General features: G+C 44.8%; 1 protein-coding gene across 2 annotated transcripts in view; it reads right to left on the minus strand.

The window, feature by feature from the left end:
• Positions 1-7138: 7138 nt before the first annotated feature.
• The window catches only part of LOC136576242 (putative methyltransferase DDB_G0268948), a 32693-nt gene continuing 26924 nt past the window's right edge, over positions 7139-12907 (minus strand). For both annotated transcript variants that reach the window (XM_066575361.1, XM_066575360.1), the window contains exons 5-7: positions 12084-12184; positions 10513-10650; positions 7139-7374 (exon numbers count right to left, since the gene is read on the minus strand). In XM_066575361.1, coding sequence (XP_066431458.1) covers positions 7287-7374; positions 10513-10650; positions 12084-12184 — 327 coding nt within the window. In that variant the 3' untranslated portion in view covers positions 7139-7286. The remainder of the gene's footprint in view (positions 7375-10512; positions 10651-12083; positions 12185-12907) is intronic.

Below are 12907 nucleotides of genomic sequence, written 5' to 3' on the forward strand. Positions count from 1 at the left end.
GAGTGTAGGCGAAGGCCGGAAAAATTAGTTAGATAACATTATAGGCGAGGGCCAGAAAAATTTGTGTACCAAGAATACAAGTGTACCCCTGAAAAATTGCTCAACCGCGAGGGCAGGTGAAACCCATAAACATTTTTTAAAGATACAGCTCGCTGTTGCTTAGTTTGTAACAGAGCCTGGAGGCAGTCCTATGAAAAAATTGGTTTCTGCTAAAGTATCCATACAATACTTTTGAAAATTTTAAAAATTGAAAACAAAATGTAAGCAGAGCCTTTTCGGCTGCAGAAAAATTGGCAGTTAAGTGTGATGACATGCTGTTTTAGGAGTAGGAGTAGGAGGAGTAATAATATCCGAGAGTGATTGACAAAGCTAATTCCCCCTTTTTTCCGGTGATAGAGGATGCTTTTTTCTCCGTTTGCAGCGAACAGAATCATTAGGTTCTGCTGCTCTCCGCCAGTGGAGAAGAGAAGTCTGGGGAAATCCAGCCTTTGTTCATCTTTATGAGTGTAAGCATGTCGGCACTGGCAGTTGACAGGCGGGTACGCTTATCCGTGATGATTCCCCCACCTGCACTAAACACCCTCTCTGACAAGACGCTAGCAGGACAGCAGGCCAGCACCTCCAGGGCATACAGCGCAAGTTCGTGCCACGTGTCCAGCTTTGACACCCAATAGTTGTATGGAGCAGAGGCATCACAGAGGACGGTGGTACGATCTGCTATGTACTCCCTCACCATCTTTTTACAGTGCTCCATCTGACTCAGCCTTGACTGGGGAGTGGCGACACAGTCTTGGTGGGGAGCCATAAAGCTGGCAAAGGCCTTGGAGAGTGTTCCCCTGCCTGCGCTGGACATGCTGTCTGATCCCCGCGCCTCCCCTGCTACTTGGCCCTCGGAACTACGTCTTCTGCCACTAGCGCTGTCAGATTGGAACTTTAGCATCACTTTTTCCACCAGGGCCCTGTGGTATTGCATAACTCTCATACCCCTTTCCTCTTCGGGAATGAGAGTGGAAAGGTTCTCCTTATACCGTGGGTCGAGAAGGGTGTACACCCAGTAATCCGTGTTGGCCAGAATGCATTTAACGCGAGGGTCACGGAAAAGGCAGCCTAACATGAAGTCAGCCATGTGTGCCAGGGTACCAGTATGCAACACATCGCTGTCCTCACGAGGAAGAAGACTTTTTAGGATCCTCCTCCTCCTTTACAGCCTATACACGCTGAACAGATGGGAGGCAAGCAGCATGGGTACCCTCTGCAGGGAACCCAGCTGTCTCTTTCCCCTCCTCCTCCTGCTCCTCCCCCTCCTCCTCCTCCTTCAAAACACGCTGAGATATAGACATGAGGGTGGTCTGGCTGTCAAGTGACATACTGGCATTCCCCCATCTCCTGTTCCAACCGCAAAGCGTCGGCCTTTATGCTTTGCAGTGAACTTCTTAGCAGACAAAGCAGCAGGATGGTAACGCTAATGATTGCCGCATCACCGCTCACCATCTGGGGAGACTCCTCAAAGTTTACGAGGACCTGGCAGATATCTGCCATCCATGCCCACTCCTCAGTAAAGATTTGGGGAGGCTGACTACCACTATGCCGCCCATGTTGCAGCTGGTATTCCACTATTGCTCTACGCTGCTCGTACAGCCTGGCCAACATGTGCAGCGTAGAATTCCAGCGTGTGAGCACGTTGCACAGCAGTCGGTGCTCTGGCAGCTGAAACCGTTGTTGCAGGGTCCTCAGGGTGGGAGCGTCCGTGGTGGACTTACGGAAATGTGCACAGACACGGCGCACCTTGCCGAGCAGGTCAGACAAGTGGGGGTAGTTTTTCAGAAACCGCTGAACCACCAGATTGAAGACGTGCGCCAGGCATGGCACGTGTTTGAGGGTGCCGAGCCGCAGAGCCGCCACCAGGTTACAGCCGTTGTCACACACGACCACGCCCGGTTGGAGGCTCAGCGGCGAAAGCCAAAGGTTGGTCTGCTCTGTCAGACCCTGCAACAGTTTGGGGGCCGTGTGCCTCTTGTCACCTAAGCTGATTAGTTTCAGCACGGCCTGCTGACGCTTGTCCACCACCGCGCGATACCGACTGCTGGCGACATGCTCACACTACTTAATTGAGAGGTAGAGGTGGCGGAGGAGGGGGAGGGTTTGGAGGAGGTGGTATAAAACGCCGCAGATACCAGCACCGAGGTAGGACCCGCTATTCTGGGTGTGGGTAGGACGTGAGCGGTCCCAGGCTCTGACTCGGTCCCAGCCTCCAACAAATTCACCCAATGTGCCATCAGGGAGATATAGTGGAGTGCAATTTCACTGAGAGAGCTGGTTTTACGGCACTGCAGCCTGAGAACGCTATTACTGAAAGGCTGGCAACAGCCCTAGATGCGTAATACAAAAATGGATGCACTACTACTCCCAGCAGGCCACAACTAAAATGCACACGGTCAGATGTAGCCCAACGAAGGAGCTTTGGGGTTTTGGAAGACAGGATGCCACTCTAACACTTTCCTGAAAAAACTATTACTGAAAGGCTGGGAACAGGCCTAGATGCACACAGATGTAGCCCAACGAAGGAGCTTTGGGGTTTTTGCATGGAGGATACGGACTGTATAGTGTACATAACTTTCCCTATAGAGGTGGCTGTGCCCCAACAATCTGTGTCTAATTCACTGCAGACAGAGTACAGTATAAATGAAATCGTTTGCAGTAGGCTAGGAAATATTCGAGTGCATTTCACATGGTCAGATGTAGCCCAACGAAGGACCTTTGGGGTTTTTGCATGTAGGATACGGACTGTATAGCGTATATAACTTTCCCTATAGAAGTGGCTGTGCCCCAACACACTGTTATGCACTGCAGACAGAGAACAGTACAAATGAAGTCGTCTGCAGCAGGCTAGGAAATATTTGAGTGCAGTTTCACTGTGAGAGCTGGTTGTACGGCACTGCAGCCTGAAAAAATTATTACTGAAAGGCTGGAAACAGGCCTAGATGCATAATACAAAAATGGATACACTACAACTCCCAGCCAGCCACAAGTATAATGCACCCGGTCAGATGTAGCCCAACGAAGGAGCTTTGGGGTTTTTGAAGATCCTACTCTAACACTTTCCCTATATCAGCAGCAGCTCTTTCCCTAAACTCTGTATAATACACTGCAGACTGAGAACACTATAGATGAAATAGCTTGCACAGCCCGAGATGAAAAAAAAAAATGGTGCACTACTGCTCCCAGTCAGCCACAACAGTAATGCACACGGTCAGATGTAGCCCTAAGAAGGGCCGTTGGGGCTCTTGAAGACAGGATCCTACACTAACACTTTCCTTGAATGAGCAGCAGCACTTACCCTAACCTCTGCCAGCATGTGTCTGAGGCGAGCCGCGGGCGGGACCACTTTAAGTATTCGGCGGTCACTTGATCTCGCCAGCCACTTACTGCTGGGGGATGGGATAGGGCTGGCACGTCACATCAGGAAGTGGTAATGCCTTCCCCGCATGTCTATTCGCTAGATGATGGCGCTAAACATGCGGGGAAGGAAATGCAATTAACACGAGTACCATGTGGTGTTCGTCTCGAGTAACAAGCATCTCGAGTACGCTAATGCTCGAACGAGCATCAAGCTCGGACAAGTGTGCTAGCTCATCTCTAGTAATGACGATCATGCGAAGTTAAAAAAAAAGGTTAAAAAGTTAAAGTTTCATCTACCCTTACGGATCATATCTGTGAGGGCAGATGAAATTACATACCTAAGGTCGACAGACTTGTCTCCCGATGGGATGTTTGTCCGTGGACTTTTCCCAGCTTCAGTGCATGCGTCCATCAGCAAAATGGTGGACACATGCGCAAAAGTCAGGGATTGCCCGAAAAATTAAAAATATTCCTGCTGCTAGCTACCAAAGGTAGCCAAGAGCATGAAGATGTCAAGGGGGCTGCAGTATACGATTTCTGGTCACGTAACCTCTGTTATCCAATGGATAACAACGATCACGTTGAAGTAAGTAATAAAATTTTAATTTTCATCTCCCCTTCACAGATGCGATTGGTTATAGGAAATTAAACTTCTTACATAAGGCCTCCTCATTTGAATCCCAAAGCGATCCTACTTTGCGGACCTTCCCCCGGCCTCTGCTCATCTCCCACCGGAAAGGTGCCGGACACATGCACAGAAACCAGGGAGGGCCCGGGAAATTTAAAATCTCCTTGCTCCCAGCTACCTAAGGTAGCCAAGAGCCTGGAGCAGTGACCGGTGGCCTCGTTGAGCGGTCCCTGGTCACATGATAAAAAGTTAGCGATCTACCTTAGGCCGCTCTCACACGACTGGATCGGAATTGCAGATTCCACAATCAAATGCATTGGATTACACAATTCCAGTCACATTATCGGGTCATAATTATGCAATCCACTCGCAGAAAACAGAATGCAGTATGTTCTATCTAACCGCGGATATTCGCAACATAGAGCCCATTGCACTCTATGGTTGCGGATATACTCGCAGTCCATAGGCAGCTACATTGTGTACAGGCTGCAGATACCAGCATATTCACTAAGCGACGGTGCAGGTAATGTAAACGAAAAAAGCTGTACTGCACATGACCGCCTGTGTGAGTACACAGTTATGTGCAGTACATTACGCAGCTGTACACACGACCATGGTCTGGCTCACAGCTGGGATCCGCTGCGGGCCTCTGCGAGTGGATTCCACATATGGCCGTGTGAGCCTGGCATTATTCAGAGTGCTATATGTAATATGTAATTTACAAGAAGTCCCCGGGAACCATCGCCTTCCTGCAGTTCCAGGAGCAGCTTGTTGACCGCCTTCTGTTTTAGATCTCAGTAAGCTTACGAAGCCTCATGGAGCGCCACTTTTTACACCCCATACCTGCCACTGAGGTCAAGAAATACCCCCTAAAAAGTGCCACTCAGGAGGAGGGATATCCAGTTTCATTGCCCCATGTGCCCATCCCAACCAGGCCTCCGTAATAACCCCTGTCTTCGGACATACCATACAGTTTACATTATTACTTTTATCTAAGATTTAGGGAATGCCAAAAAGGGGGGATGCGAGGGATTATTTTTAGGGAGTCAATTTTTTTTGCACAAGTGAGCGATTGGGCCTGGAATTTATTCAGTTGTGCCCTGAAATCCAACGGGTGTTCCCTCCATTATAGGCCTAGTCATTGTCCTGTAAGCAAATTGAGGCTACAATGGGTATGTTTCTGAACACGGGACAAACAGGGCTATCCATTTTGGGGTAAAGGGCTTCAACCATATGCGTGCTGTACAAAAAAAACTGTTTTTAAGTTGGCACAATTGCTGAGCCCCGGCAGCTGAAGGAAGGTGAGTATGTTTTTTTTACATTTTTTTACACTACTTTTATTGGATTTTCAGGGAAGGGCTTATGTTTAAAGCCCTTTCCTGAAATCCAATGACGGGGATGCCGGCAGCAGGATTCTCTACATGCTGTGTGACAGCTGCGGTAGAGAATTGAAGAATTCCTCTGCTGCATCTGCCACAGATGTGGCAGATGTAGCAGCAGGGAATTCTTTTAACTAGCGGGGGTGAAGGAAACATCTGCTGCATGAGGCAGATGTGTTCTTTATCCCCGCAGGGGGTCACTGCAGCGGCAGAGAGGAAAAGCCCTTCCCTGAAAAAGAATGCAGGGGTGTCAGCAGAGCATTGTTTTCAATGGAGTAGCCGGCATCCTGGTTTCTGTCCTCTATGCAGAAATATTCATAGATACAGAAACCAGGATGGAACCTGAATGGCACCATAGGGGTCAATATGTGAGATGGAGACCTCTTTTCTATCTAGTGTTAAACGTGACAGCATTCCTTCTCACATATTCTCCCCTATGGTGCCATTGAGGTTCTGCATTTGTTTTCGTCCCCAAGCTCAGAAGTTACACACTATCCAAGGGAGAGAACTGTCTAATTGTGGGGGGTGCGTCTGCTGGAACCCCTACTCATCACAAAGGGCTCAAAAAGGTAACTAAATGAATGGAGAGGTGGTTGAGCATGTGCATTATCACTCCATTCATTGACGTTAGACCAACATTGAGCAGATAGTTATTAAACAGTTATTTCTAATCTTGGCACAAACCCTTTAATCCTATATTGTGTATAGTACCTGATAACCTTACATGCCAGCTATTACATAATTAATCTGCTCTCCATTAGAAACATTTCTTGCACATTTGTTGCTTTGGACGCAAGCTGTTTATTATGTCTGCCAGTTCTGCCTACAGGTTGCTCATTTGCTTTACTGTTATCTAGTGAATGTTGGGCACGAGTTCGCCCCTGATGGAAGAACCTGCCTCTACCCATCCTAAAATCATGAATCAATTGAGGTTATTGCACTAACAAAGTGTAAGTGAAGTCATCTGAACATTCATGGATGCTCAGGTGTTTGGTTTATAAAATAATAAGATTGACAGTGCCTGGTACAGTATGAAATTTTTTCTAGCCATTATATGACTTGTATCCTGTATTTTTCTACATTTGACGTTTTGCAAGGTATGTGCGAGTGCAGTACACAGAAGGGGCTGTAGAGGGCTGCAGACAGAACTTCTGGTACTGCAGTGAAATTGTTAAGGCCTATGGGTGTGACAGGAAGTTGCATAAAAGTATGTTCCTGTCACACTCAGAGGAGGAAGTAACGGCTCAAAAGAGCTAGGAAGACTGCTAGTCCGAGGTCTCATTTGGACCAGTGAGATCCACAGTGGATCTGTTCGGGAACCGTCATGCATCTGACAGAGGAAGATGCTTTTCAAACGCCCTGTGAGGGGGGGTGGGGGGGTAGTGTTGGTGACCCAGTGGCTTGTGAACCCAGGACATTCCTGGCTGCTGCGCTATGTTCTATAGACTGTACACAGAGAACTGCAGATTCTCTATAGAAACACACATAGAATCATGTTGTATTGCAGAGTACAGGAAGACTGAGCACTGGAGTTATGATTTCTGTAGCTAAATCACAGTAAACGTGGCTTACAATTAGCTTGCAGGCAGCATCTGTGTGAGTCTCTTTTTTCCTCTACCATCTGCTTTGCTCTCTATATATTTCAATAAAAATTCATCTCCCTCTCCCACCCCTGTTCCGAGGTCTGCATGTCTCCTGTCAATCAACTGAAAGCAGGCAGTGGATAGCAAGCTAGAAGGAAGGAGACAGCCCTGCAGGGTGATTTATTTTTTTCAGCACAAAAATATCATTTTAGATTAAAAAAAGTAAAAGCAGTTCTACTAATTATCACACTGGCTATCATGTATCAAGTACAAGTTGTTTGAAAAGTGAGCTTCCACCTAATCTTTGCAAGCAAGGACACAGTAGTGTTTCACATGCATAGTCAGCCATGCAGAATCAGCGTTCTCTCCAAGTATGTCTTGAAATCTGTAACAAATAAGGATATTTTACAACATATAAAGCTTCATTTTGCAACACTGTTAAAACATTTATTAAACTCCCTACTGTAATACAAGTCTTCCATTTAAAAAAACCTCCTTCTCTACACAGTTTCTGACACAAAGTATTGTACAATCAGATGTTTTTTACTGCCCGTTTTTCCGCAACATACGGCAATATTCTCCTCATTCTACTATACCCAAAATGGGAAGATTTGCATATGGTGGTTTAGGAGTTGGAGATATCTATACAGTAGATCCCTGGTGGTCTGAAGGGATTTAACGGTTAACCTAGTATTAGAGATGAGCGAACGTACTCGGTAAGGGCGATTTCGCAATCGAGCACCGCGATTTTCGAGTACTTCACAACTCGGGTGAAAAGTACTCGGGTGTGCTGTGGGTGAGGGGGGGGGTTGCAGCGGGGAGTGGGGGGGAGAGGGAGAGAGAGAGGGCTCCCCCCTGTTCCCCGCTGCTACCCCCCACTCCCCTCTGCAACCCCCCGCCCCACAGCGCACCCGAGTACTTTTCACCCGAGTAGTGAAGTACTCGAAAATCGCGGTGCTCGATTGCGAAATCGCCCTTACCGAGTACGTTCGCTCATCTCTACCTAGTATCTGTGGTAATTTAGGGTGATTAATAGGATTAATATTGATATCCATTATCATTGTGGTCTAGGATGGTTATAGGTTACTAGTATATCTGAAGATACAAAACCAATAAAAAAAACGTTCATATGCCAAAATATTGAAAAATTCTAAATAAAATCATAAGAAATATTACAAACAATGATGAATACTGGAAAACTACATCCAGATGGAACCCTGAAGGCTCTATAGGCTGCTATTATTGAAGCAGAGACCCAGGCTGCAAGCTCAGGTATCCATTTAGTGGGTCTCTATTCCAATTTCAGACAGAATTGCATAGTTAACTGTGTTGTTCTGTTCGGCCAAAATACTAAAACAGCAGCCTGTGGAACCATCCATATGTCATGCCAGCTGCCAACATGTGGTAACTGTATTTCTGAAATAAGCGCACGGAAACTGTTAACACCACAGATCCTGGAAAACAAATAGTTAATGGTAAAGAGAAAATAAAGTAAGCTGGTACTATTCCCATAGGACTCTAAAATGTGAACGTCCCTACCTCAATGGTGAGTGTATCACCCCGATTAGGACGTACTCACGCAGGAACCTGGGGTACTCTCTAAGGGTGGATTCACACGGGCAATCGCGATATGGCCGCGAGAAAATCGCAACTTTTTTCCTCGCAATTTTGAAATGTCAACACTGCTTTTTCTCACAAAAACATTGCTGCTATTTGCGATTTGCTTGTGCAAAAGTTAATAGGACTTTCTAAGGTTAAAAATGCATACTACGAAAATTGTGCTTTACGATGTGATAAAAAGAAGGCTCCATAGGGAAACATGGGAGATAAAAAAACTGCAAAAGCAGAAAGATAAGGCATACACATCTCAATTCTGACAGCAGCATTCAAGTGCCCTGGCCAATGTACGGGGGTCCTGTACGGACCCTCCGTGATGAGATCGCGGGTTGCTGTACGGTTGTCATTCCAGCTGAGGGCCTTCTGAAAGGCTCCAGGGCTGTTATTGCAGAGTGCCTATCAAGCCATGCCTATGACATAGCTTAATAGAATACCTGTCAGACCACTGTATAATGTAATGTTATGGCATTACATCATACAGCAGGAGCAATCAAAGGATTGCAAATACTTGTCCCCTCTGGGGACTAAAAAAAAAAGGAAAAATAAGTTTTAAAAAATGTAATAATTGTTAAAAAAAAATAAAAAGTAATACAAGTTTAAAAGAAAAACCCCTTGCCATATTTATAATAAAAGTATCTAAATAATAAAACAAATACACATATTTGGTATCGCTGTTCACAGACAAGACTTTTTAAAAACCATAACGCTTTAATAATTCTTACTAAAAAACACACACACTTGGGGCTTATTGGAAAGAAGCTGTGGAGGGGTATTACACCAGAGTCTCTGGCTGCAGATCCTCCACAGTAGACAAACACAAGTGCAAATGGACAGACAAAAAACAAGAAGAGAGATTACTCTCACTTGCAGTGACCAGTCCTGCTTATTCCGTTCCATTGTGGAGAACTTGGAGTTTGGAGCTCTGCTCTGCTGGGCATTTCACAACCTGCAGATAAGTAGCTGCTGGTTCCTTTTCAGTTTGTTACTTTTCATTTCTGTTTTGCTTTGCATGTCGGTGCATCTCTCCGGGGATTCCTATAGGGACAATCAGGGCCCAGAAAGAAGACCGCTGCGCCGCTTTTATAGAGGCGATGTCCCTGCTTTAGGCAGGCATCCATCACCCTTCCTGCTAGGTTAAAGTCAGGCTTTCTTCCCTCCCCCTGGAGTGGTGCTACCATCCCGCATATCGTGGTGTGTGGCTGCTACCGTATGTACAGTCCCTGTCCTTGTGCGGAGTGTTGTATTCTCGTGTCGCATGGGCCTACTTCTGGGTTACGTACTTCAGTGCAATAGTCGACTTTCTACAGTCGTGGTTATCATCACCCTGCGTCCGTGCTGACCTTAGTGCTCATGTGCTGTACGGACATGACAACAGCTTTAGATAGAAGCTTTTTGTGAGTGCCTTTGTGTTGCTTTTTGGGGTGTGTTGGTATTTTTATTTATACCACTTACTATTTTCATAGTACTAATGACCCTGTACTGCCACTAGGAGTGTGGATGTAAAATACTGAATGATGACCCCTGGAATAGATGTTATTGGTCAATTATATACTTTGAAAGAGAGCGTGTACTGTAACTGTATATCCCATTAAAAAAACAAAGTCTGCTATGATTGAACGAAACTCTCAGTACAGTCCAATAATGTGGGCATTATATGCAGACAGGTTGGCAAATGGCAATAATTCTCTGTTTTTTGGATCTTCATAGTTTACGTTATATATTTACAATTTCTAGTCTCATTATGTGTTCCCATTTAGCACATTTGTCTGAATACATGTATGTTTTTTACTCCAGGTTCATCTGGATCCATCAGCACCATTGGTGTCAGCTGTGTGATAGATCTTGCACTTCATTTCACTTTGGTTGTCTACTACCACAATGGAAAAGAAACCTATTTATACCATACCGTTTCTCTGTCTGTTGTAGAAGTTGTTCTGCTCCTTTCACATCTTTCTCTAGAAATACCTGATACAAAATAATGGATTGAATAAATCCCATAATTTTAGGAATGGACATCTGAAATTTGACTGGTATATCTGTGATCCTGCAACAGAAGGGTATGTGCTTAGGATATAGTTTATCTGACAAAGTACACACAATGAGATATTTTAATTAACAGATAATCACAATATAACAACACAAATTGAAAGATGGAAAATACCTCTTCAGTGCCACCTATTGGAAGGCAGCATCCTAGCAACTCAATGTTATAATATTTAAACAAGTCTTGAAACAATGTCTGGAAATTGTAAACCAAAGCCAGAAACCATACACAGACAGTTGTTTCGGGGTGATTGCCCCTCATCAGTGTGCAGTAGGTTTCTGGCTTGGCTAGTGAGAGGCCTACAGACTTGGGTCATGAAGAGTATCGTTCCTCCTCAAGGAGTGTACCTAGAAGGTCAGCATGTTTGCCTTAGGTGACAAAGCATTCTCTGCAGTCGTCTTTTCATAAGGTACTTCCCGAGTGTTTCCACTTGTTCTCAGCACCCTGCGCCATCCATTAACGTCTTACCCAATGCTCACAGTACGCTTACCTCTGATCAGATTATGTGAAATTTTGGTTTTACTTATTTTAAAGGAATTTGTCATAGGAAAAAAAAATTGTACGGTGTTGGCCAGTTGAAGGGATCAAAGTATTCTAGAAAGCTTGTTGTTTAGCATTTCTTTTATTTCAGTTACCCATTAAAAGGCATCATAACTGCAAGATCAGTGCTTTCTTTAGTATTTACATCTGGTTTTTGTTACAAAAAAATGTAATATCTATATTTTTTTGTTCATTAATTTGCATATAGTAAAGCATTTAAATATTTCAGCTTTTACACTATACAATATTCTGATTTTGCATGCTGCTGTGATTGTTGTATGTACAATTGCACAAAAAAACTAAGTGAAGCTTGTAAAATTACCCAGATTTCTGACTTGATTATTAACCCCTTAAGGATGTTTTTTCCTCCCCTCCCCCTTTTAAAATATCATAACTCTTTTATTTATCCATCAATGTAAATGTCTAAGGGCCTGTTTATTGTGGAACAAGTTATATTTTTCAATGGTACTATCTAACCCCGTTAGACTGCCTGTCCACGGGGGGGTTTTCATTGCGTTCCCCGCTTCCGAATATCCATACCACGAGCTGATTTCAGAGGGGACAATGCTGTATCGCGGGATCAGGGAGTATAAAAAAAAATGTCACTTGTTCTGTATACTTTTTTTAAAATGCCCTCTGTTAATTTTAAAATAAATAAAATTTGTTAAAAAATATATGCATCACCTGACACCCTGTCATATCTTCTAACAGAACCATAACTTAGTTTATGGTGCTGTGGGGGACATGACAGGTTTCCTTTAGAGCAACTAAGTTCTATGCCAAATATATCTAAAATTTTAAAAATTACATTTTTTAGGATCGTTTTTCTTCATTTAATGTGACTGTTGGGGTGGGGGGTTGGGGGGGGGGGGGAATAAGGGAAAAAAACTTACCATTGCTTGTCTTTTATTGGAATAACCTCATATATACTTTTGTACTGACAAAAAACATCCTCTATGTATTTTTCAGCATACGTGTACAAAATTTCACACACCTATGAAAAATAGAAAATCATTATTGAAAGAAATAAGTACTAGAGATGAGCAAGCACCAAAATGCTCGGGTGCTCGTTACTCGAGACGAACTTTTCGCGATGCTCGAGGGTTCGTTTCGAGTAACGAACCCCATTGAAGTCAATGGGCGACTCGAGCATTTTTGTATATCGCCGATGCTCGCTAAGGTTTCCATTTGTGAAAATCGGGGCAATTCAAGAAAGTGATGGGAACGACACAGCAACGGATAGGGCAGGCAAGGGGCTACATGTTGGGCTGCATCTCAAGTTCCCAGGTCCCACTATTAAGCCACAATAGCGGCAAGAGTGGCCCCCCCCTCCCAACAATTTTTACTTCTGAAAAGCCCTCATTAGCAATGCATACCTTAGCTAAGCACCACACTACCTCCAACAAAGCACAATAACTGCCTGCATGACACTCCGCTGCCACTTCTCCTGGGTTACATGCTGCCCAACTCCCCCCCCCATGACCCAGTATCCACAGGGCACACCAAACTGTCCCTGCCCAGCCTTCAGCTGCCCCCATGCCACGCCACCCTCATGTCTATTTATAAGTGCGTCTGCAAGAGGAAAAGCAGGCACACACTGCAGAGGGTTGGCATGGCTAGGCAGCGACCCTCTTTAAAAGGGCGGGGCAATAGTTCACAATGCTGTACAGAAGCAATGAGAAATCCAATCCTGTGCCACCTCCATCTGGAGCTGCAC

The sequence above is a fragment of the Eleutherodactylus coqui genome, chromosome 8, assembly GCF_035609145.1.
Source record: "Eleutherodactylus coqui strain aEleCoq1 chromosome 8, aEleCoq1.hap1, whole genome shotgun sequence".
NCBI classification, from domain to species: domain Eukaryota; kingdom Metazoa; phylum Chordata; class Amphibia; order Anura; family Eleutherodactylidae; genus Eleutherodactylus; species Eleutherodactylus coqui.